The 26,492-nt window shown below is 39.4% G+C and overlaps 1 protein-coding gene and 1 long non-coding RNA gene across 4 annotated transcripts in view; one reads left to right on the top strand and one right to left on the bottom strand.

Moving 5' to 3' along the window:
- Window positions 1–26,482, top strand: part of LOC148648773 (uncharacterized) — a 117,363-nt gene extending 90,881 nt beyond the window's left edge. Inside the window, exons 3-6 of one of the 2 annotated variants that reach the window (XR_015926456.1) lie at window positions 7,576–7,717; window positions 9,795–9,867; window positions 22,850–22,978; window positions 24,628–26,482. This is a non-coding gene — a long non-coding RNA (uncharacterized LOC148648773). The remainder of the gene's footprint in view (window positions 1–7,575; window positions 7,718–9,794; window positions 9,868–22,849; window positions 22,979–24,627) is intronic. The other variant, XR_015926457.1, reaches the window with a different exon arrangement.
- The window catches only part of cdk15 (cyclin-dependent kinase 15), a 311,761-nt gene continuing 286,885 nt past the window's right edge, over window positions 1,617–26,492 (bottom strand). For both annotated transcript variants that reach the window (XM_088606689.1, XM_088606688.1), the window contains 2 exons: window positions 23,063–23,205; window positions 1,617–5,801 (listed from right to left, as the gene is read on the bottom strand). In XM_088606689.1, the coding sequence (XP_088462815.1) occupies window positions 5,689–5,801; window positions 23,063–23,205 (256 nt within the window). In that variant the 3' untranslated portion in view covers window positions 1,617–5,688. The remainder of the gene's footprint in view (window positions 5,802–23,062; window positions 23,206–26,492) is intronic.

The raw sequence follows: 26,492 nt of genomic DNA, 5'->3' as shown, positions 1-26,492 counted from the left end.
CTGTAATCTGGCAGCTGTGCTGAACTCTATTATATTTCTTTCAATGAAATGGCGTGACGAAATGATTAAGTGATTAATGGCGTGTAAGGTGTTTCACATAAATGCACACGTCACCTTTTAATTTTGAACCTGCTCAGGAGCAATTTCTTTGAAAGCCAGCTTTACCGTAAATAAATGCAGCAAAAAAAAGGTTATGTACGCAGGGAGAGGAGGGTACCATCTTCAACACTTTAACCACGGTCATTTTTGTGCCTGCTGTTTGCACTTGACCATAGTTCCCACTAGTTGTCCTTTTGTTTGTTTTACTGTTTGATTCTGAAGACCTCCACTGGCTTGACAGTATCTTTGAGGACCTTCAATTTCAATCGGATTCTGTAGTTGTCTTCTCTGTTCAAGACTAAAAAGACTCAGTCATTTTATTCTGTCTTTGCAGGGCTGTCCCTTAAATCTTTGCATTTTTCATTTTATGGTGACCAAAATTGTACGCACGTCATGCATATACACATAAAATTAAATTCTAAACATATAATTTGCATATACACATAAAACTAATTGAAGTATACAAGCAGACCTCCATATACACTGGATAGGAACCAGAAAGTTACAACATATTACAAAACAATGTATAAAAAGGGGGTATAAAAAGTTTGTCCAGTAAGAACAATGTGATTATGAAGGGTTCAGGACCATAAGAGCTCAACTTTGCCCATGATCTGTCAACGTTACCAGCATCTAGGTTATTGCTATAAATTAGGAAGAGCAGTCGTTTAAATATGGATCATTGTGGTATTCCAATAATTACATCACACCACATTATACTGAAACTGTTACTTGTTGGCACAGTAGTTTGCAGTTCTGGGGTCGTAGGTTTGAATTCGGCCAAGACCCTGGTCTATATAGAATCTGCATGCTCTCCTTTCATGTCACGGAAGTTTTTGGTGCCTGTTCAAATGCTTGGTTTCCCCTCACCTCCCAGAAATATGTATGTTGTGTTGAACTGGATATTCTTCAGTGTTCTCCTGAGATTTCTCCCCATGAGAAAGAGAGCCAATCTTCTTACTTCTTTACCCCCTGAACATGTACAGAGGGACCAAAGTACCCTTTTCCTCTGAGCTCTTTATGTGGAGTATGGAATGAGGCAGACAGACATTTTCCAAGTTATTATTAGGGCTGAAAATAAGTTTGTGAGGTGTTTAAGTAAATATTTCATTATATACAGTTATTTATTGTTACTTATTCTGATTGAGCAAAGATGTCTGAAAGAGCATTTTTAAAGCTATGATCAGCATAGTTCCAACATTGCTCCCTTTGTGTTTATGAAATAGGCTGTCACGTGCTGTTGATTATTTATTGATTTATGTGTTTTTAAGAAAAATTCAACAATTTAAATTAGAAAGAAATATTTGAAATATAAACTGCTGAACCTTATTACATTATAAAAGCATTTTTGTGCCTCTATCTTTAGCTTTGATTGTTGTGATCATTCTAAGACTTCACTTTTTTTAAAATAAGTACGTGCATGTGTGTGCAAAAGTACTTATGTGCTTTCATTTAGGAATACTGCAAAAATCACAAAGAATAATCAAAAGATTATATGGTTTAGAGAAACATGGAAGTACAATATTATTTCTTTAATGGATACATTCTTTGTGTATATAACACCGTACCAAAAACAATTCCTTAAATGTAAGTTTAAGTTATACATATTTTGTCTACATACACAACACTTTAGGACAAACTCACAAAGAAAATATTATTTAACTTTAATTTCACATGTGATGCAATAATTAACAATAGTCTACTTTTACATAGGCATTTACTGTACCAAAAAACAAAACAGGGCAGACTAGATGTCAAAATCAGAGATGCTAAATATTTACAAGTATTGTAAATATTTAGAAGAAAGTAGGCAAAATTGTTTAGAAATCTATAGTGTAGGAATTGTCCACAGACTTATTCCATTTTAATAAATGGTTTAGATGGTTAAAAAACATTATTATATTGGGCAGTCAAGTATATAATAATAATACTGAGAGCAGTTAGGGAATTTTAAGATCTTGAATTACCTCATTGCCAAACCAATATGAATGGTTTGGTAATGCTTTTTTTGGTGGAAACCAAAGTTAGCTTTTGTCTGTTGAGTTGAAGTTGTTATATTCGATTTAATTATTTCAAGGGAAACTGGAGTTCTGTTTAGTAGACCTCCAAAGAATTTGTCATCACTGCCTAATCCAGTGATCCACAGAACAATTATTTATATCCTGCTCTTAAAACTAAACCAAGTCCAAATTTAGGGCACCATTACACTGAAGGGCAAAACGTTTTAAAAAAGTACAGTATATTTGTGAAAAAAGCTGTTCCTGTCTCCAGTTTTAGTAAAGTAGAAGCAATCATTTTTTGAAGATTATAATACATGTTTAAAGAATAAATACAGAAAAAATAAACAAACTTTAGTTTAATAATAAATACAGAATAAATAAACTTTAGTTTAGTTCTAAACTTTAAGTTGCTAACATCCCATTGTTTCATTTCTCTGGCCTTGGTCAGGCCAAGAACATAATTAACAGTGTCAGGTTAGGTTAAGGAAAGCAATTAATTTTAATGGGTGAGTGTATTGTGATAATTTGCATGCCTCTAAAAAAAAATGGGGATGCTACAAATATTCTGTTTGTCTGTGTCAAATATTGTTGCCACACACAAAGCTAATGAGAGAGTTTCATCCTAGCTTCAGTGGCTGGTAAAAGCATTAACTCAAGAAATGATGAGCAGGGTTACTGGAGAGATTCACTTGCACAGTTTTAGGAAAACATGTATGGTGATATAAAACAAGAAAAACAATGTAATGGCTCAGTTTGTAAAGAAATACAGATACCGAAAAAGCATTGAAAATCTAAATGTTTTTCGTTCATGCTTTTATTCTTTAGCCTAAGCACCAGAACTATTATCCAAGATTATCAATAAACCAGGTAGAAAAAAAATATTTTGGGTGTTTTTCTACGAGGAGGGAAAGTATAACTTTAAAATACACACTGGTTTCTCATGCAATCCATTCCCACTCTCTCTCAGAAATCATTCAATGACCAAAGAGTTCAGTCTAAATAAATCTGTAAATTATTTTTTGCCCTTAATTTGGATTTACCAACTGCGATGGACTGGCGTCCAGTCCAGGGCGCACCCTGCCTTATGCCAGTTGCTTGGCTGTGATCGATTTTCAGGACCTCTTACACTTACACTGTAATGAAAAATGTTGACATGCTGCTGTAACACACACACGCAACCAGATCCCTTTGCCATTTATCATGTTGAAAGCTCCACTCTGCCTGGGTCACAACCGACATTACACAGAAGTTGCTTTTGGCTAGATAGTCAAAACAGCACAGAACTATTAATTTATGTTCAGACGTTTGGTGACTCCTGGTCACAACCAACATGGTCCCACTGACCCAGTCCTGAACTAACAACATTTGCATGATAGAGCTCAACCAACACACTGAACGACTGTTTTTATTGGTTAAGATACAGTACCAATAGAATCTACAAAATATTTTGTGTTCTGGTTTCCTTTAAAATGTTAAAGCATTTTTTGTTCATTTAAGGGAATCAGCAGCCTTCAGTATTTTCCTCTTGTAGCTGAAAGCGTTTATTTAGGGATTGTCAGAGACTTATTGTAATCTAATATACAGTTTAGACCCAATTATTACATTGAGCAGTCAAGTATATAATGATTACCCTGTTTCAGGCAGTTTCAGGCTCTGCATTTCACTGAATGCCAAGCCAATATGAATGCTTGGTGATTCATTTTTGATGTCCACCAAAGTTAGCTTCATGTCCTGTTGGACTCGAGTCTCATTACCAAAAACCTTAAGACTTTGTAAAGGGATTTTCATTTTTGGTTTCTTGAAATCCATAGAGTTTGCAATCATGATACAATCAAGCAGTGCCCAAGCTTTCTTTTTCACTTTCTTTAAACTCATTATTATAAGCCCAAATTTAGGCCTCACTTCCCCATAAGGTTGCAGTGATTTGTCTACCTAAAAACAGAACCACTGCTTCTCTGATGACATCAGCAGAGCTATTGAGAGTTTGCATAGGACCAAAGTGACCAAAAAAGAATACTTTATTTATTTGTTAAAGAAGTATTGCACAATTCTCTACTCTAGATTCACTGATAACCCTATAGGATGTTTACAGGAATCTGTAATTGTTTTGTCTTACAGGTTTTTTTAGTCCTACAGAAATTTTTCATAGGTCATTTACACGTCAGCACAAACCACTTCATATTGTTAGTACTGCAGCTCTGTTGCATTTCGTAAATTTTTTAAAGTCAGAATTAAGTAGTTCAGTTGATTTATTGTCTTCACTTGAGAGCCTGACCGTAAGAACAAGTATGTTGGACTCCCCAACTTATGAGAGATAAGATAGAATCCCACTTGAAGAATATTTTTATATAACTGAGCAAAAGTTGGAAAGGTGATGGTTTGACCTCCTCCAAAAGTTTAATCTTAAACTTCAGTTCTTCCTCAGAAAATGAGTGCTGAAAAAGGTGTTTAACTTTTGAGGGTTTTTTTTATGGTGATGTATTAACCTAAGCTTCATTTCCCTCATAATCGGAAAACTGTAGCAGTGAAAACTATACAGAGTTGTTCCTGAACATTTCTTGGAGTTTACAATGAACGCACTGGAGAGAAAGCAGGAACCAAGTTCGCTTTCACCTCAGCTGCACTGACTTGTAATCATTCCTGCAGTCATTTCCTGCAGAAAATAAATTCCATATGTAAGCCTATTTTCTTCACATTCATCTTTTGCATCTTTGCTTCTTTTGCACCACCACAAGATGATGAGGCTCAATGAGCATCATTGTTTTCAAATTAAGAATCCTTTCTTTAAGAATTCTTTAAGAATCCTTGTCAGTCCTTTTTTTTCCCTCTGTTTGAGCCTTGCGACCACTCCTAAAAGCATTGTGTCCTAAAAAATGCCAAACGCTGACATTTCCACCAACCCAGTGACCAATGTTGTTACTGGAGAGCTTCAGAGCATGCAAACTGCTGGCGACCCCATATGCTGACATGAAACAGGCACAGCAATTTAAGGGTTCACTTTTTAAAGAGATACAGACACAAAAACACCCATGAACTTTCTGAAGTGTTTACGCCTACAGATGCTTTTTTAAACTGAGCCCTAAACAACAGGCCTGTCAGTCAATCTTTACCACAAATTAACAAATGAAAAGAGAAGAATCATTGAGAGCATGCAAGTTGATATTTTCCATAAGAAGGAGGAACAAAATCAGATTTTTAGTGACGTTGGCATGGTATTCTTTTCTTAAGCACTCTGAATTCAAAACACTCAGAAGGACCAAATCTTAAGAGCCCACATTAACTATGGAAAAAGTCTCTTAATCAACGTGACCACTCTTTCATCTCTCTTTTCAACGTGACCACTGTTTCATATACTGTGTCTACATGAAATGGGAAAGCATTTTCTTTCTTTTTTTTTGGAATCCCCAGGAAACTTCGACAGGGAGTTCTTCCCCAGGCTGAAATGTCTTGTCCATTCTGTGGTTTTCACCCTTTTTATGGAGAAGATACTTATCTAAAAGGGTCTGATGTGATGGTAACCCAGAGTGAAGATGGTGATTTTGTGTGATAATTTCCAGAAGATCTTCTGGCCACAAGAGATCAGTGGCAGTTACCAGCATTTAGTGAGCGGTGCCAGAGCAGGTCTGCTCTTCCTCCCTGGACTGAAAATGTCCCGAATTTCCGTCTCCAGTCTGACTCCAGGGACCTTAAAGATGGACACAGCTGAAAACAGAAGGAGAAGCCCCAGTTAAGACCTATCATTTCCCAACATTGAAGAAGAATATGAGAACAAAATCAGGATGTTATTCAGTTTTACACTCCTTTGCCAACAGTCAACACTCCTTCAAGGAAAAATATTTAAAAAGTGCTGCGCAAAATGTGTAAATTGTGTAAAAGATTATTTAACATTGGCAGAGGAATGCATTTTTTTTTTGTCACTAGGAAGGCTGTGAAGTTAGAAAAAAATAAAGCACATTTTCCACAAGAGCGAAAAGGCTTCAAAGTTGTTAACTGATGCTTTTCGTTGGAAGCACTCATTAAACAAAACAAAGTCGATGTGATGAGTTGTCCAAATAAAATAAAAGCTAACTTGTTACTTTATGCTTCTCAGGCTTAACGACAGTCCATTTTCTTCTGGCAGGTTAATTCGCTTCTGGGAAAATTGGCCCTGGTGTGAGTGTGTGCGTGTCTGTGTTTGTGTCTGTGTGAGCCCTGTGATGGACTAACATCCTGTCCAGGGTGTACCCTGCCTTGTGCCCGTTTCTTACTGGGCCCGTTACCCCTGTGACCCTGAATTAAATAGAAAATGGATGGAGTGATTCATGGATTTTATAATACTGAATTTGTCTCCATTTTTGCATGTCTCTGAACATGAGACCGAAAAGTGAAGGCTAGGCAAGCTCAGTTTCTTTCTGGATCTGTTTCTAGGTGTACTGAGAATACCCTGCCTCCAAAGGTGAAATCCATTCGAACCCTCCTCTCCCATTTTGGAAAGGACAGATACAAGAGAAGCCAATCAGCCTGCATCCCTCTTTTATTATGTGGGAAGAAGTCAGAGCCCTGACCTAAACAGGAAAAATGTGGAGAAATAAACCCAGGGCCACAAGGCATAATAGCTTATCAATGGCAGAAAACATTTAAGCGATGCAGTAATTTATACGGGGAAATTACTGGATATCTGTAACATCCAAGAAAGGTTGATAACACAGAGATACGCATTATAAAGTCAGGCTGGATGGATGAGTACTTGTGAGAGGAATACTGGGTGTAAATAATTCACTCAGATGCTTTGAGGTACTTCTGATGAAGATGTATTGCTGTGTTGTGTAAATACCTGCAGGTCTGGGGCCTACCTATTTTCCCAGGACGCACATGACAAGCTCTCCAGAAAAAGCTCCAGAGACAGAATAAAAGGCAATTATGCTAAATCCTCATGCTGTTAGAGCTGTGACTCCAGGGCACACCACACAGCTCAGCAGTAAGTAATGCAACGTGTGTGGCGATATGCTCAGAATCTAATTGCGCTTGGCTCAGACTGAAGCGAGAAGCGAAACAGGACGTATGTGAAAGTAGACTAACAACCTCATTTTCGCTTTTGCGTCCTGTCCTGCAGCCTTCCCTACTTCATTACAAGGGTACAAGCTCTGCCCTCTATGGGGCTACGAAGCAGTTCTAAGAATAACATAATAACTGAGATAACTCTATTCTTGGTTGAATCGCAAGGGCTGTTGACCTGGTTTTAAAAATAAATATCTCTTCATACTCCAATCTGCTGGCTGCATCACTGACTTCTGAAAACCTACTGGGGTCAACCAATGCTGGCATACATGAGTGTTTTAGTGTGGAGCCACCCAGGCAACAGGGGTTGGTCCCAGGCCCAGTTTCCACTATGAGCCCAGTGGGGGTGACGGTACATTATATTTAACAGCAATTAAGTGCCGACTGTTCCATTCATTTCATGTTTCATACTTCAGGAATTTTGTTGTCTTCTCTACAGGGACTAGAGTGGTCAGGCCCTCCTTGTGTGAGTCTTACAAACTTACTGAGGTCAGCATTTCCTTCCATGATTCAACTCTGACCCTAACCTCAGTGGGAGCTGCATTTTGAAACCATAACAGACTAAAGGACAAAATGGCAAGGTGAGCAATTTGATATATTTCTTCCCACAAATGTGATTAAGAAGCTGATTCCCGAATGCTGTGGCTATCAGAAGTAAAAATCCAGGGTGATTTAGAATCTGGGAATTCTATTGATAGAGCCACCAGTCATCTTATTGATTAGGAGAAAATGCTACAGGATTGCACTCAATGGGCTAACAACAAGTTGAAGGAGGAGAATGAGTTCCTGCAGGCCGAACTGTAGCAGCAGAAAAGCTTAGAGACAAAGATACAGCCAGTCTGAGAACAGTGGTAGCGGCCTCCAGGCGGAACTGAAGAAGAGCCAGTTGAGGAGGGTGACAATGGAGTGACCATCACCTCCTGGGCTTTGAACCCCAGAAGCAGAGGAAGAGAGTTTATGTGATTGAGCCCAGACAGTAATGAGAAAGGAGTGGGACAGGCTGTCTGGCTCCTCCTTGCTAGACACTGAGTGACCAGAAGGGGGAGCACTAGCAGAAATACAGGGTGAGAAATGGCTGCCGACGTTGGTTTCCTCAGTACCTCAAAAGATGAGATTGCTATCCTTCCTCTTACAGTACCTGGAAATATAGGTGGTAGAGCTTTGACTGTCTCTTTCTTTAGGCTCAAAAGTAAAACATTAACCAGAATACAAGTGAAAATTGATTTGCAGTCCATTTAAAGTTGAGAACGGGAAGCACTTCTTTTAATAAGTCTTTACACGGATTTGAATCTGCAGCAAGCTGTTGAAGAAGGTATAGTGGCTTCTTTCTAGATCCTTTTACAAACTAGTGCTACCCAAGTAAGATTGATGGGCCAGATGACTTTCCCTTATTTCTGTCTTGTTCAGATGTTCTTTCTTACATACAGTATGTTACAAATGTTGCACTCATTAGAATGTAAGAGGAGCTTCATCATTTCCATCTAGCCTGCAATGTACCTGTAGTTCAGTTTTCTTTTCTTTCTCTACAATGAAGCCTTCGAATGAATGCAGAAATATGCTGGCATTGAAGCCATACAAACACTGCACTCACTGATATGCAATTTCTCCTCAGTGTTGCCTCAGCAGGGGGTTGACAGTCTCTTGAATTCCTGGCGGAAGCAATACCCCAACAGTCTTACTGTTGACATCTTTATATATAAAGGAACAGATACTGCCTAGGAAGACTTGATTTAAATGCCACTCAAGAGCCAGGATGGCTGTGCTTTGACACAGACACTGGCTTTCACTCCAGGACATGTTTCTTACCGAAGCCCTGTGTCACATCAGTGCAGTCAATTGGGAATTAATTCACAATATTGATCTGGAGAGAGCTGATTTATACTGCAGGACATTTACTGAAACAATATCGGTTTAGAATTGCTAGGGGCATCAACCCTTAGATTTGAATGAAAACCTCTGGTGTCCAGTAAATTGACCACTACACAAAAAGAACAAGATGTGCAACCGTTTTCTACTCCTGACTTTGGATGAAAGTGAAAACTTTCACCTCCATTCTGATTACCACAAATTGTACACTCAGTACTTGATGGGCCTCAGACATAATATCAGCACATTCATATATCATTCAAAAGGGGGCTCTCTGTGAAAAGTGAAGATTACAAATGTCAGATATGAAATTGACAGGAAAACAATTAAACTAAAAATTCCATCTGTTGTGGGAAGCCAGCGCCTATCCTGGCAAGCAACGGGCACAAGACAGGGTACCTCGTTGGCAGGACATCACTCCATGCAAGGTAGACCTAAGATGTAACCAGTGCTTCAAAATGCCTTTGGTAAAATACAGCAATTTCTGTGTATGCAGAAGGGTTCACAATTTAATAGGAACGTATTACAGTGACATCACCCCAATGGCTTCTCAGTCCAATTCAAGAATCAATCCCATAAAAGGACTGGAGTTAAGGAATACTTGTTCACTTTGCAGCTTACTGCAAGGCATGACTTCAAATCCATGTTCTGGGACATGCTTTTTAGGGTTAAAAAGGTTAAAACAGATTCACACCAGAATGGTGACACCAAGCTTAACAGAATATTTTCATGTTGAAATATAAACTCATTAATCAGACCCTCCCTTTTGTCTCCTCACGAACTTTGGCCCAGGTTTTGGAATGAGCCTTGTCTGTGAGTCATCAGACCACAGGATGTTGAGTAAGAACTTCAAAGTCTTGTCTAGGTATGTTTTGGTATACTGTATGTGTGTCTTTGACTTTAAACACTTTCTGAAAAAGAAGCCTGTAGCTGTTCATACTGTATATAAATGTGTATTGTATGAGTTCATTGTAAACTGTTTATTAATAAAAATACAAAGATGTGTACACACTTTTCATCTTCAGGACAAAATCTAAGATCATGGGTTAATGCTGGTTTATGTAGTAAAAATTGCAACTGTAATTTATGAAAAATACAGTGCTCTTCAAAAGAATTGGTTCAGTGAAATCACAACTGTTACTTTTCCTTTACAGTCAAACAATTTGTATTTGTGGTCATGTAATGCATGATAACATTTATTTTTGGGCAATTTTGTGTACGCATATGAACTTATTTGAACCAAAACCTAGTTCCACTTCAGCACAGTGAGTTCAAGAGACCATACGTTTTGTGACACATTTACCTTGAGACAATGTCAGAGCTTAAAAGTCGGTATTTTATTGAGAGAATAGTTGTATGAAGTATGGGATCTATTGAGCTCACCAAACACTAAACATTTTAGATGCAGCTGATTTGAGCTTTTGCCTATTTGAAGGGTGTTCTCTTCTAAACATTGTCTTCCTGCTGGAATCAGTTGGAATGTTCATCTGGATTTAAATTCACATTACAACTGGAGTTTGACTTGTCCAGTTTAGGATTTTGTACTTTTTTTACTACAGGTGAATTGCACTGGCTATATGTTGCTGGTCATTGTCATGCTGAATTGTGAAGCCCCGCCCAATAAGTAAGGATACCTTTGTATCAGCAGACAAAACGTTCCTGTAAACTCCAAAGTCCATTCTGCTTATATAATTAGTTACGTTACTGTGGAACTGTGCTCAAATACCAATCAGAATTTCTGGAATATTCCTTCAAACACAACATTTAAGACTTAGCGCTATAATAACTATAATTGTGCTGTAAACATTGCATGGAATAATAACACTATCTGAGTAAAACATACTGTAAGTATACATTGTACTAGCCTCTTTACTGTACCTCTCTCATATTAAGTACTGGGATTTTTAGTATCAAGAATATGGCTTTTGTATCCATCCATTTTCAAGTAACTACTTTATCTTCAGAAAACTCAAACTCAAAAGAGAGTCAGAGTCTATCCTAGGGGTCTCTGGGCTCAGGGCATCAGGTGGAAGATACACTCTGGAAGAGATGCTAGTCCATCACAGGGCACACTCCCACACATTGGGGATCTACAGACTGTGGGAACACATTTGTCAAATGTTTCAAAACAGGAGGAGACTGGTGTCAAACACAAGACGCAACACAAAATGCTCCAGCATTCTTTCCATTGAAGAAGCTCCAATATGTGCTGTAGCCCAAAAGCAGCTGAAGCTCTCAATCTGACATACAGTAAATTCATACACTGTATATGCATTTACTGTATATAAAGGAACGTGTAAATCTTAATTCCTTGATTAATGATAGAAAGAAGCTTTGTTAGGTCCTTTATTAATATAGTGACACAATCAATCCCCTTTTCTATTTATTTGATTAAAGGTAAGATTCAAATTGGAGAGTGTGTATGTACTGGGCTGGGTACTAGACTATTACGTATGGTATATAAATGCCTAATAGCTAAGATTTTGAAGGGAGAAATCTGCACATGGGTTTGTGAATTGAAGCAATATACAGGACAAGACAATAATACATTTCACAAATTTCTCATTGCAATTTCAAAGGTAGATCTCCTTGAGTAGCATAACATAAATCTGTCCATACATATATTATTTGTAATTCTACAACTGAGTACAAGGGAGGTAGATGGGTAATCAGAATATACAATATTATGCTTAACAGGTACAATGGAATGCCTTTTCCTGGGTACATTTTTTTAATTTACTTTTTATTCACAGCAAGCAAGGCAGAGAAATATAACAAACATCCAGGTGTAAAGAGAGCTGTCAGCAGCCTGTTGTCCCTGATACCAAAAACTGGAGCACTAATGAGACCTCATTATATTTGCCAGCTTTATGTTGTATTTTTATCATAATTATGCCCAAACGTCACCTCCTGAATAAAAAGATGCAGTCATATGCTGGCAGAATTAAAACGCTGTTAGTCATCTCGTCTTTATCTCTGGTGCAGTGTTTTCTTATCCTTTGTGAAAAAAAAAATATATACAGATTTAATTGCATCTCCAGCAACTGACAAGAGCTGACATATTAAAAGGCATTCTGTAGTTTAGTTGCATCTTAAGGAATATTTTGCCTTCAATTTAGATATTTATATTTGCATTTTCTTAAGTGTTCATCTCAGCCAGAGACAGCCGAGCCAGGGAAGGGAGGATAGGAGTTTCTTTTGATCCGAAAGCTCCTGTTTTGTTTGCAGGGAATGTCTGAGATGGAATGTACGACTACACAGAAAAGTTTCCTGTTTGAATCATGGGGGTTTTGGGCAAAGAAAAAAAAATCAAGTCTCTGCTGCCTTGACTGTAAAACACATGATTATAGAGAGTTGTTTTTTTCCTTTGAATCACCTTCACCCCTTCCACGCAACTCACCAGCTCTCTCTGTGAAAACCCATAACTGAAAAACAGAAAAATACAGTTACAATAATAAAAGTAACTGGGAACCTAAAATAACACCTCAAAGTGTTTAGTCTGCTTTTTAAAAATCAACACGGACTCTAAGTTCTCACCACTCCGGAGCACATAGCCTAAAAAGGTCTACTGTTCCTCTGAAAGGAATCAGCCGAATATTCCAGTTCGTCAATGAGTCTGAAACACACTGCAGAGCTGCACGATGACAGATTGTGTACATGTAAAAAAATAGTTCAAGAGCAGGTTTATTGGATGGGTGGGACCACATACTTTCCAGATGTGTAGAACAACATTTGCCCAGCATTGGAAATATGGATAACACCATAGATTGAAGGGCTGCATATTCAATTGATAAATTCTTTATATCCAGGGCATTAACAAAATGTAAAGAATTAAGGACCTTAGGAAATAATGATGATCATCACATGGATGATGACAATTCACACTATTCATCTGAAGTTAAAATGTTCACATGTAAAAATTCTATACAGTGTTACTTGTAGCCATCTCTCAGGTGTGGTGTAACCAAAATGGGTGATGGATCTATTCAGGAAAATAGATATTGAAATAGATTTTCTGTATTGAAAGTGGAAAGAATGGGGTGGGGGGGGATTTACTATCAGTTGTAGGGGGTCTTCTTATTGGGATAAACAACCCAAAGGTGCATAAGAAGGAAGAATTTGGAAAACCATGGTCCAGCAGGCAAGAACATGATCGAAGCCTACAGCAGAATGATAGGAGAAGAGGAGGATCTTTCCAAAAATGTCAAGGAAGGTCCGAGTTTAAAGGTTGTAAGGCCAAATTCAGGATATGCACAGCAAAATATATATAGCAAAAATATATAATCAAGAACTCTAAAGGAGCAAAACCTATTTGAACCAATGTATTGAACATTGGGTGGGGTGGCAAATTCTCAGCCTGTTGCCTCGGACAGATGCAAGACGGAATGTTTTCAAGAACAGGGCAATTTCGCTGCCTGACTCTAAAGCTTAGAAAAAAGTGAGAGTACTCCGGTCTCCTCCCACAGTCCAAGGACAAACTGGTAGATTGGTGTGCCCTGCGTTGGACTGGTGTCTGGTCCAGAATGTGTCCCTGCATTCTGGGATACATTGCCACCTATTGACATTTGATTGGACATTAGCATAGTTCCTGTACACTTCAGAATTCATTCTGCTGCTGCATTATCAGTCAGATCTTCAATAAAGACCAGGGAGCCAGTTCCAGAGGGAGACATGATGGTCCAAGCCATGCTTCACAAATGAGATGTTGGACTTTGGATCTTTGCAGTTCCTCTCTGTCCCCACGCTCTTGCCTTTCCATCACTTTGATAAACGCTTACCTTCGTCTCATCTGTCTAAAAAACTCCGCTGTAACCCAGGTTACAGTCAATAGTGTTTTCCTTCCTGCTGACCTGATTATCCCCCACCTGGCATTTGTTGGATCTGCTCTCACCTGTCTAGATCTCCTTGCCTGGCACCAGCACTGGCTGAGGTAGCTCTCTATCTGCCTGGTTCTCCACCTGAAGCTGCCCACAGCTGTGATCTACTCCTGCTTCCCTAGTTATCCATTATCCAAGGCAGCCATTGCCCTCCCCTTTTCAATAATGGCTTTTCCTGCAATTAACAGATAAATTTTTGCTTCATTAGTTTCATTTTAGATCTTATTCTTGATGTCGTGGAATAGCTGGGTGAAAAAGCTGGGTGCTGATCAGGTCCCTAGATCATCACTTCTAATGCCAGTGCCCATTCATCATCCCTAGCACCAACTACAATGGTTTATCATAGTAGGGTCCCAACCTCCTCTTCCATACTACTGTATGATCATCTCTGAAATGAACTGGGTTACGGGTATCTGTTATATTCTTTATCAGCTTTGGAAATATTTTAAAACCAAATTTAGTGCATCTCACCCCTCCCCCAGAAAAAACTGAACAATTTCAGAAACTGTGTCATGTTTGATACATTTTCTTTACCTTCCAAGTTAATACCTGAGAATATCAATGACTTTCATATTGAATTACTTGGCTGGATTAAAACATGGGTGAGGAAAAATGTTAACAGCTGTATTTTAAACAACTTCTGAAGGCTATAAATTCCACAGTAAAACTATGTAACTAGTGAGGGAAAAGAGGATTTTTCTTGTGCCTCTTGACCTGAAGTTAAACAAAGCAATGGGGGTTTGCTTAATTCTAACATTTCCTTCTCACCCTCCTTATCGATTCAAGGACCGAAACTTGGAGCTACTTACAGACCATCTGGTCTGTAATAATAGGAATTTCCTAACAGCGTTTACTGAATTTTTAACAGCATACTTCCTCAGCACAAAACTGCTCTTATAGTAGATTAAAACAGTAGATTCATTACTTGATTTTTCATCACTGTTGGATTCTCACTGCTGTACACAGTAAACGCAAGTACCTACGTATTGTCATGGTCAATTACATCAGCTAGTTCTCCCAAAGTGGATTGGTGAGCCTTGTGTTGCCATATCTGATCTTACAATGTCTGATAATTGTCGCTGATTGAACAAGCCAAATTATTTTGACAACTGAATATTCAGTCTACAAAGCCTATACTGGGTGTAGATACTGCCCACTCTGGTTAGGATTTTCTTGGGTTTGGATTTTGGTCCGTTATAATCTTATAGATTGAATCAACTAGCTTTAAGAATAGATTGCACTTTTTCCTGCTCTTCCTACAAAAACAAAACCTTGATTGATTCAGCTTTTAATGCAAGAGCCCGGGAACTGTGCACACAAGCATGAGCTATTGCACTGTAACAGTAGTGACCAATTCTCTCTGCTTTCTCCGATTTTCATATTGCTATACTTTGTTTAAATAAAGCAGCATATCTTATTTTGCTGCTAATTAGCGGTATACAAGCTGCACGCAGAATCATTTGCTCTCGCTGTGCGTCAACAGGCATTAATGTTTTGAAGGCTGGAAACCAGCACAGACATGACACTATGTTTTGTACTTATGATGCGGTCTTTGTAACGGTGTGCTTGATGCTGAACATAGAATATCTGTCTGCCAAATCAATGAATGAAATGTTTTGACATTTTGACAAAATATGATAAGCCTCACAGAAAGGAAGAGACAGGTTTAGCGCAGTGCCTTGCTGACAGGCTCACAGACGTCTGCTTGCGTTGAAATACAGATGCCTGTGACCCATTGCTTTTACTCTTGTAATTCTGTTGCGTTTTCAGTCAGTTGTTGGGCTTGAGCAATTATAGAGTGAATCAGTACCCTGGAATTGGGTGTACGAGCTGCTTGCTCTCAGCGTTCACAAAGTCTTTTTAGCGCTAGTTTATACTTAAAATGCATTGAATAAAATTTGCGTTGTGTTGATTGTAGATGCCATGGTGCTATGTGCTACTGGGGAAAAACAGACACTCGTGGATTTGCCTGACTTGATTTACCTCACCTGGACCTGACACTATCCACATTATTGTTTATCTTTTAGGATTTATTTTTAACCGGAGAATTCAGGCTGACAGACTTGAACATGATGTTTCGCAAACGAATTACAGCTGTAAAACAGTGACAAAAGGTGATTCATACTAAATAAATCAAAGCATAGGTTTTCACCACCTTATTCTATCGTTTGATACCAGCTGGAGTGAGCAATAGCCCATGCACAAGATGCATTTTGTCTCTTGTCTAACCCCTTTAATGAGGAGGTAAAGAACAAAAGAAAACATGTTTCTGCTTTAGATCTGTCTCGAGTACACTGTCTTTTTAATTTGTTTTTAAGGGTCCTGGAAAATCACAAAAAAACTATGCATAAAATACCACGGTAGAACAGTTTTTCCCCTTGGCTTGTAAAAACATGTATGCTATTCAGCCCTGGATTTAAAATGTTGATTCTATGCTACAGAACACACCAACAAAAACACTAGAACATCACAGTGAGCACACTAACGGATAAAATTGGACTTTGTTATAATGTGAATCCAAATATAACAGCAAAATTCAGACAGGCAAGAAATAATAGAAAGCTTCTATAATGTAATATCAATTCTTTGTTAATTTGCTACGGTATCCTTAATGGTTGTATAATTTGATTCTAAAACTTCTTTTAAGTATGGAAAGATTTAATTCATTTAATTAATCAGTGGAGAGATCAGTAGTTTTGAACAGATAGCAGAGACTTGTTGTAGTTTTGGCCCTCTAACCTCATCTATAGCATACAGGTAAGCCCTATTTAGAGGCACAGACCCTAGTTCCAAATAAAGAATAAAGCATGAAAAAGGTATCATCTGTTATCCCTTTGCACCCACAAGCAGTGAGTGCAATCAGCACATGGGATGTAGAAACAAAAAAACGTATTTTTCTCAAATTATACTCATTGTTTTTTGTGAAAAATAATTCACAAAAGACTTACACGATAAATTAAAAGGACTGTTAGTGAAACCAGAAGACTACCAAACAATTGTGTTTCTTGTTTTTTTAAACAGACACGTTTTTCAGCCGACTCCCGATTCACCTTAATATTGTCTCCATGGGATGGCTTTTACTTATGCCCATATTACAAGAACTTTGCTTAGATTTCTATCTTTCTTCCAAGAATGATGAATTATGTTTTATGTATCTTGTTTGCTAAGACCCTGAATCAACATCAAAGGATGACCTACATATCTGTGACAGCAAGCCCAGAAAAAGACAATATTGGGAAAAGCAGAGCTAGCTGTTGAGGGTGGATTAATGATGTTTAATAAAGATAGCATATGTTAAGTGTTTCTGGAGTTACAGAGTCATTGGATTCCTGTTGTCTCTTGTCCTTCCCAGACTCCCATAGAACATGTTTACAAGCTTCGGAATCACATTGATACTGCTGAATCTTTTAAAATGTGCAAATTGGTTCCAACATTCTGGAAGATTTGGCAGGGTTTTGTTAACATACATGTAAATAGAAAAAGTTCACAATGTGCTATAGAGTAGCTCATCTGGTCAAAGTGCATGACCTGAACTGGTTATTAATAATAATAATAATAATAATAATAATAATAATAATAATAATAATAATTCCTTACACTTCTATAGTGCTTTTCTGGACACTGCACTCAAAGCACTTTACATGTAATAGGGACTCCCCTCCACCACCACCAGTGTGTATCCCCCACGTGGATGATGCGACAGCAGCCATAGTGCGTCAGTACACTCACCACACACCAGCTATCAGTTGAAAGGAGAACAGAGTGATGAAGCCAGTTCATAGATGGGGATAATTAGGAGGCCATGACTGGTAAAGGCCAGGGGAAGACTTGGCCAGGGTCGGACTTGGACAGACTTTGATGTCTAGGGGTTACACCTCTACTCTTTTCTTTCTGGGATTTTCATGACCACGGAGAGTTAAGACTTTGGTTTACGTCTCATCCGGAGTAAGACGCCTTTTTACAGTATAGTTTCCCTGTCACTATACTGGGACATTAGGACTCACACAGACAGCATGGTGAGTACCCCTATTGGCCCCACTAACACCTCTTCCAGCAGCAACCTTAGTTTTTCCCAGGGGTTCTCCCATCCAGGTACAAAGCAGGCTCACACCTGCTGAGCTTCAGCAGATTGCCACTGCATTGTGGGGAGTAGGGTGATGTACTGTACAGTAGCTGCTGGCTGCTAAACCGTGACCTGTTCCACATGATCCAGACATGGCTATTTCAAGTTTCAGTTATGTCACTAGTCTACTGTCAGAGGGATTCCCTAGGCAGCAGGGCCCAATAGGCTCAGCGACTTAGGGGCAAAGGGAAAGAGTCGACTAGAGCTCTCTCAGCTATGACCAAAACAAGACCCCTGCAATTCCTCAGATACCTGCGGACATACAGAAATATCAGTGAGAGACATGCTCCTCCGTCAATCAGAGCTGACCCTCCTGTGCATAACTAAAGGACATGTGTCAAAGGATGATAAGTGGATGTCATAAGTGGGCACATTGTGCTTGTCTGCACTATTTCATCCGACCAGTATGAGTGCAAGGGGTCATTGCTGTGAGCCCAGACACACGAGAGAAAAACTAGCTATTCTGCACTGGGATAGGGCTCCAACAAAAAACTAACTGGCAGTTTACCAATATTTCACTGGGTAAACTGATACAACAGTTCAATAAGGACATTAGTGATCAGTATTCTGCTTTATAAACACAGGATACATGCAGAAAAGAGTAAGACAGCACAGTAATTAAATTCTCAAACTATAACACTGTAGTCCATCAACGCCAAAGTGCCACAATTCAAAGACTTCTCCTTTTAAGATTTGGCTGTTATATTAGGCACAGTAATACAAGGCAATGAGAGTCTGCTTGTTCAAAGGAATGTTGAAGGACGGTCAGTAGGGATAGCCTGTTGTCTTTAATCAAGAGAGAAGCTGGAGAGTAGCCTCATCTACATGCGGAAGCATAACCATTGTTAAATAGCCCCTCAGGTCTCTGAACAAGAGTGTGACAGGGGAAATGGGAAACAAATGTTACTGGAAAGTGAAACTCATCAGTCTGAGTTCACTACCACTCTAGACATGAGCAGTCTCCTTGCTGGAACGTACAGCTTTTTTTAATATGGTGGAAAATTACCATTTCAAATCATAAATCCAAGTGGCGGGCAGTGAAAGACATTTCCTTTGAATCTCGGATGGCAGATTAATAGAAAATATCTCTTGTTTAAAAAAAAGAGCTTCTCTTTCACTTGCATTGAATTTATTTTATACTTTCTGAAAGCCCTGCTTGCATGAATAATGTGCACCTTCACAATCCTGGGCACGTCACAGTCTATCAATTGCTTGTTGAAGATTACCGAACAGGACAAGTGCATTTCCAAATGAATTTAAGTCACAGAGTTAACCTTTTTAGAATTATTTCTTAAAATATCTAAAGCCATCAAGCCTGTCTAAATATGTTCTATAATTGTTGGATTTTATTGATCCTCTACTATCATCAATATAGCCACAACAGTCATAAAAAACAATTATGCAATTATGTACCCAAGTATAAATACAATTTTAAAAGTAGCACAGTGCTTTCGTGTGATTTAGTCGCCAGAATTAACTTTGCAGTCTAAGAACGAGTCAGGCCTGGGGCCTCAGACATTCAGTAAAAGACAAGAAAAAGTGGAGTCATGATAAGGTTACGGTGTAGACATTTCACATCTTCGTTGGACCCGTTATGAAAATGTCACATGCTTGTCATCATACTACTTAGACGTTGTTGATACTGTTGACTTTTTTCCCATTGTTCTATTTCATTACTTTAGAAATTGATTCAGAATTTACAAATGAATTTGTCTCTTTCACTTCCATTTTTGGTCACACTGTATCAATACCTTTGCTACTAAACCTAATACAATGAACACATTACCTAGGAGAGATAACCTTTTAGTTCTCCTTTGTGTCATAGACCTCCAGAAGCAACTTCCACCTGGAATGATGTCTCTTTAAACATTTTGTAATAACTTGGTAAGTATGGACAGTAGAGGCCTGGTTCAGGGCTTGAATTGAGGCTAAACCATCATTACAGCCTGCAGTTGTGTCAGATGGAGGATGGGACCCAGCTCTCACTGACAGTACTGGCAGCTCGTTAGAGTATGAACAATGGCGTCAGGCCTCTGTCATGCTATTTTTACCTGGCTATTTCCCTGCTGACCTCTGCGCAACCAGCTCCACCCAGCTTACACAGCTTAAAAAGCCAGAAGTCCGTAAGAGAATGGACGAACCTGCCACTTCAATATATGGAGGTTCAGTACAGGTGTTGTTCTGTATTTAGTTATTTTAATTTAAGTATTTAATTTTGTATTTAATATATGTAGTTTCCCACTTTTGCTTCATGAAGTAACCTCTTTAGAAGCTATTTATGGTTAATTATTAATCTTGGGTAGTACTAGCAGGATACAACAAGGAAACTACAGTAAGCAAGGTAATTCAGCTGGACAGAAATTACTTCTGCCTGGGAAAAGGATGCATTTTCTCAAGTGTGTGCTGCATAAGTACAACTAAGCCACACCTGGTATTCTACTATTCTGTTCTTATGGAAACAGAGTGTGGGCAGCAGAGTGACACAATTGTTAGTACGGATGCCTTGCAATACTGGGACCCTGGGTTCGATTTCACATCTGAAGTTCTATCTGAATGGAGATTGTATGTTTTCCTCATGTTTGTGTGGGCTTTTGCCAGGTGCTGTGGTTTCCTCCCTCAGTCCAAAGACATACAGTACATGTAGGTTAATTAGCTTCCGGGAAACTTGGTCCTGGTGTGAGTGTGTGCAAGTCTGTGTCTGTGTGTGCCCTGCAATGGACTGGCATCCTGTCTGGGATGTATTCTGCCTTGTGCCCGTTGCTTGCTAAGACAGACCCTGGCTCCCTGTGATCCTTAATTGAATGAAGCCGTCAAAAAATGGATGGGTGAATTTGAGTGTTGGGATAGGTATTTAAGTACTATGCATAGTAGTGATCTATTTCAAACTTTTCAGGAGGGAAAATTCAGCCCACTTTAGCCAAATGACATTACGTTCACAATAATAAATATTCACATATCCTTGGGTAGAATGTGCACTTTGATTTTTGATTAACGTGTGAGTCCTTTAGGGATGGATAAGTGAGTTGATTTGAATTAGAACAACAAACTGATGGAGGAATTCTTGTCTTCCATCAAATGTTTCACAGCTGTTATCAGCTTGAGCTGAAATGTTGGAAAACATGACTTGCCGTAAATCTTATTTCCTTGAAGCTGAAAATGGGAACCCTCCCTTTGACGAGATGTTCGCAAAAGGGTTGACATAATTTAAAAAGATTTTAAACATGATCCAAGAAGTGGAGAATGAATCGTTTGGTGTGTTAAAGTGGGAAATGGTACTCAATGTCAAATCTGTTCCTTGAAACCTGTGCTTTAACAATTTCCCTGAAGAAGAAAAACTACCAAAAGTTATATATAGATATATAAGGAGAACATCATTGGGTAGTATAAAAAGTAACAAAAAATAAATGAAAATAGTATGATTTAAGCATTCCTTGGTGAGACTGCACTCTAATCAGTCCTCTTGAATATACAGTGCAGGGCAGAGCCTTTTTATCACACTTCAATAGAACAACCAAATTATTGGAATTTCATTAATACTAATTGTACTGCCCTTCAGTACATTAACTCTAGTCATTCCATTTCCAATGCTACAATTAACATTCAGTGCAACATGGCTGTATTTTGTTATGAAGCTCAGAATGTAGTTGTTGATGACAGCACCTGCTTTGCTCTCGTCTGCAAACCAATCTCGGAATTTAAGCGTGAGGCACTTATGGTAAAGACGTCGCAAAGCTAATGTGAAGGATGAGAAAATGAAACAATAACTTATCCCTACGGCTGATGTGATTGTGAGGTCTTTTTACATACACCCTCTGGGTTACCCTGGGTTAAGTCACAATAAAACACACCTGCCAATTCTAAACTACAAACAGCACACTTGATGATAGACCTCAATTTGGGCAGACATCAACCCCCCCCTTACCCCTGTACTACTTTAACAGCTCATTTTTCTTCCGTAGTAACAATAAGAACCTGCATCACACACCACTCAACGCACCTAAAGAAGGTTCATCACGACAGCGAGAGGAGTACTAAACGTGTCAACGTCTGACCTGCATCCTGAGGGAGCTTAGTTGACTCTTTGAATCTTACCTAAAGAATATTTGTTTTAATATTCTTGGTGCTCGCACTGGGGACACTAACAACACCAGCTTGATATACTGGAAAAATATCTCGTCCCCTCAGTGGTAATGTTATCTCAGGTGAATCTGTAGTGTCTTTGTTTGCAAGAATGTTTGCACCACCAGTACTTATAATACAGAAAATCTCTATATTTTTTTGCTTTCATTGTGCTTTTTCATTTTTAAGAATGCAGTGACTGATTTTCTTGGGGACTAGAAGCAGGGAACATTCACACATATCTGGAAGGCAAATGGTCATTGTCATAAAAAAAAATAACAAAATGGTAACCAGCAATATTTCATTTTAAGCCAATTAACCTGATTTATGCAAAAACGACAAACAGTGGCCCACCCTAATGAAATGCAAGATTCATTTTTACACCAGAGAAAGTGAGCTTGGTTTCGAGAGGTTAGTAAACACAGAGATGTTTAGTTTTAGGTCGTTGCGTCCAGGGAAAACGAGAAACATACCTATATAAACAAGAACAAAATCAACATGCATCTGTGCAGACACGCACTCGTAAGTACTTCCAAAGTGTAGTGTCAATTGAAAATCAATATACAAACACAGTTGTCTAGCAGGGTAGCAGCTGCAGTAGCAGAGAGTGTGTCATCTTTGACCAGTCTTTCTTTTTTTAATGAGCGCATAACCACAATACCAACCCGCATATGGAAAGTAAAATAAATACATTTATAAGCCTCCCGTGCCTTTTTTTTTTTTTTTAGCGTGTGTTGCTGTAGCTTTCATCATCTCCCTGGAGAAGCGCGAACTAACTACAGCGCCTGCTTGTCATTATCCCAGGCAGTGGAGGAGGCCCCTGCTGCTTTGACAAATGTGATTTAATTGGGCGGAAGGTAGGTGGATTGGAGAATGAGGGAGAGTTGACAAGCAGGCGGGGAGGGAGGTGGGGAGGGCCTCAACAGGTGGGGAGTACGTACTGTCAGGCAGCTGCAGCAGAGCCGGGGAAAGGCTGCCGAAGTACTCGTGCTGGAGGGCTTCTTGGGCAGGCAGCCGGTCCTGGGGGACACTATGCAGCAGCTTCTGGGCCAGGTCCTCCGCCTTGTAGGGCAGCTGTCCCAGTCTACGTGTGAGAAGGGAAATGGACTGGTCAATCCGTGGTCACAAAGCACAGCACACGGAGCTTTACTACACTGGTAAAGAGCACCCCTGACGCTGAGATAACGCAGCTGTGACAAACACAATTCCTCACATTTTCATATCAGAGTATCATAGTAAAGCATTATTAAGTGCCTGAGGGGGTCCCTTTCATCTAGTGCGATGCACAGCAACCGTTTCATACCACCACGCAGCAAAAAGTGTAGGGAAGTGTGAAATTGCTTAAACTAGGCCCCCAACTCATATGGACATTGGGAAGGGATCTTTAATAATCAAGTATTGAGACTTTGGTTTAATTTCTTGTTCTCAAAAACGGAAGAGTGAGAAACACAGCTTCTGTGGAACAGTATCCTTGGTCACTACAGCTAGGCACGGCTTTTGAGAATCTTGTCCAGATGGAATTGTGTCACCAAGTGGTTTAACACAGCTTACAGCAACTTAGTTTGTCCTCAGAGGTCTCCCATCCCAGCACTGACCAGGTCCGACGAGATGAGGCTAGAGGTCATACTGCTGCTTTATGTACATTGCCCATAGATAATCTACAGCACCTTTTGTTGCTTTGTATTTGGAATTAAAATGCTTTTTTTTTTTTCATTTATGTACACATCCTACCACACAATATTCCAGACAGTTTTCGAGCATTAACAATAACAACTGAAAAGTGTCTACTCCTCCTTGTAATAGCAATCCTAAATTAGTTCAGGTGTAAACACAACCACACATCAAATTTAATGGGATTACACCTGACTTAAACAGCAGTGTTTCACATGGTTTCAGGCTAAATTTAGTAGTTCTGGGTAGTGCATTTTCAAACAAAGACTCAGCCATGAGCACTGAGGAGCTTTCAGAAAGACTCTGGGACAAAGGTATGGAAAGGCACAGATCAGGGGATGGGTATAAAAACATTTGAAGGCCTTGAATATCCCTTGGTGCACAGTCAAGATGATTATTAAGAAGGGAAAGGTGTATAGTCCCATCACGACCCTTCCTAGATCAGACCATCCCTACCTACGTACCATCCCTACCTAGATCAGATCACCCCTCCAAACTGGATGGATGATCAGAAAAAGACAAGGACAACTTTGAAAGAGATACTAGCTTTTTCTGGCCAAGAATAGTCAAAGTGTGCCTCTTACAATGATGTCCCAAGCACTCCAAAAATCTGGCCCTTGTGGCAGGGTGGCAAGAAAGAAGCCATTACTCAAGAGAGCCCACACTGAATCCTGTTTAAAGTATGCAAAACCCACTTAGGAGATCCTGTAGCCATGTCATAAAACGTTTTGTGGTTTGATGAAACCCAAAATAGCACATGACCGAAAGAACACCATCCCTACTGTGAAGCACAGTGGTGGCAGCATCATGTTATGATGATGTTTGTCACTGACAGGGACTGGGGCACTTGTCAGGACAGAAGGGAAAATGAACGGAGCAAAGTCCGGAAAAGTCCTTGAAGAAAACCTGCTTCTCTCTACAAGAAAGATGAAACTGGGACAGAAGTTCAACGTTCAGCATGACAACGACCCGCAGCCAGAGCTACTCAGAAGTGGCTAAAGAACAGAAAGGCAAATGTCCGTGAGTAGCTCAGTCAGAGCATCAACCAAAAATCTGTTCCATGACTTGAAGATCATTGTCCATCAATGATCCCCAAGGAACATGAACAGTTATGTAAAGAACAGTGGTCAAATATTGTTAAATACAGAAGTGCAACTCTAGCAGAGACACTACCCAACAGACTAACAGCTGTAATTTCTGCCAATGGTCTTTTCACCATAGCATTAACTCCGACTCATCCACTTATGACATTTCAGTTTTGTATTTTTAATATGTATTTTATTTTTTAAAAAAAGCATTTTTCCTTTAAAAGTGTGGAGTTTTGCCTGTAGAGGAAACCATCCTAATTTAAGTGCACTGAACTTAAATGTAAAGGCACTGATGCAACTGAAAGTGAAAAAAGTTAAAGGGGGTTTAGACTTTCAGTAGGCTCTGTATGAGACCCTCCCAGTACATCTACTCAAGACACCCTGCTTGCAAAAACATTAAACATTAAACAAAGGCTGGTGATAACTGTTCTTAGAGTGATAAAATGTGTTAGTGAGTGATTAACATTACTCTAAGGCACAGATGAAACAATGGATCACTTTGCTACAAGAATCCCAGGTGTAGCCTGAAACAGTAAGTATGCTAATGCCTTAGTATGCATTAAATAAAGTACTGAGGCATTTTTACCATTTCTTCTATATATCATTCCAGCCTCCTATATTAATGTGATTAATAATAGTCATTATTCATTCATTGGCTTACACTTCTGGCTTTGCATGGGGAAGGGGTTAGAGAAAATCTGTCAGGGTGGCATGGTGGCACAATTGTGTATGGTGTCTGCATGAAGTTTGTATGTTGTGCTAGAGTTCATGTGAGTTTCCTCTGTGTGCTCCGATTTCCTCCTGCAGGTCATAAACATAGCACTGGATTAATTCGCTCCTGGAAAAATCGGACTTGGTGTGAGGGTGTGTGTGTGTGTTTGTGTCAGTGTTGTCACTAGGGACGTTTGAGAATACCTGGTTAGACCCTATGCGGTACTGAAACTGTAGGCTGAATGAGTTAGGCATCCAAATCCCAAGAGCGAAAGGCAGAAGACTTGATCGAGGTTGGAAGGCTAGGTCGGGTTTCTGGAGTGTCAGGTCGAGAGTATCCAAATCCAAAAACACTAGACAGAGACAAAGTCGAGGCCAGAGATAGAACAGGGTCGGGTATCCAGTAGTCAGGTCGAGAGTATCCAAATCCAAAAAATGCTAGACAGAGATGAAGTCGAGGCCGGAGATAGAGCAGGGTCGGGTATCCAGTAGTCAGGTCGAAAAAGGTACGCGCACAAGAGAAAACCGAAAGTCAATCTCAACAGTGAGCAAGGACTGAGAGGAGTGAGACGTTATAAATTGGAAAAGGCGTGAGAATAGATTAATTAGTGCGCAGGTGTTGATGGCGAGAGGTGCACGTGGAAATACGGTTCGTGACAGTTTGTGTCTGTGTTTGCCCTGCGATGGACTGGGTTTCCATCTATGGTGTGTCCTGTCTCATGCCCATTCTGGCCAGGACAGGATTTGGCTGTGACCCTGTATTGGATAAAGCAGTTTGAATGGAGTTTGTGAACGTGAAGTCATTCAAAGACCTCAAGACCATTGTTAGACCGTTGAATGTTGAAACTGCTGAACCACAAAGGAGACCCCTATTGAGTTTCTGGAGCTGCAGCTCGAAGAA

This window comes from Lepisosteus platostomus, chromosome 14 (genome assembly GCF_059453375.1).
Source record: "Lepisosteus platostomus isolate fLepPlt1 chromosome 14, fLepPlt1.hap1, whole genome shotgun sequence".
Classification (NCBI taxonomy): domain Eukaryota; kingdom Metazoa; phylum Chordata; class Actinopteri; order Semionotiformes; family Lepisosteidae; genus Lepisosteus; species Lepisosteus platostomus.
The sequence above is the reverse complement of the archived record's forward strand: the minus strand, read 5'-3'. Positions and strand labels throughout refer to the sequence as shown.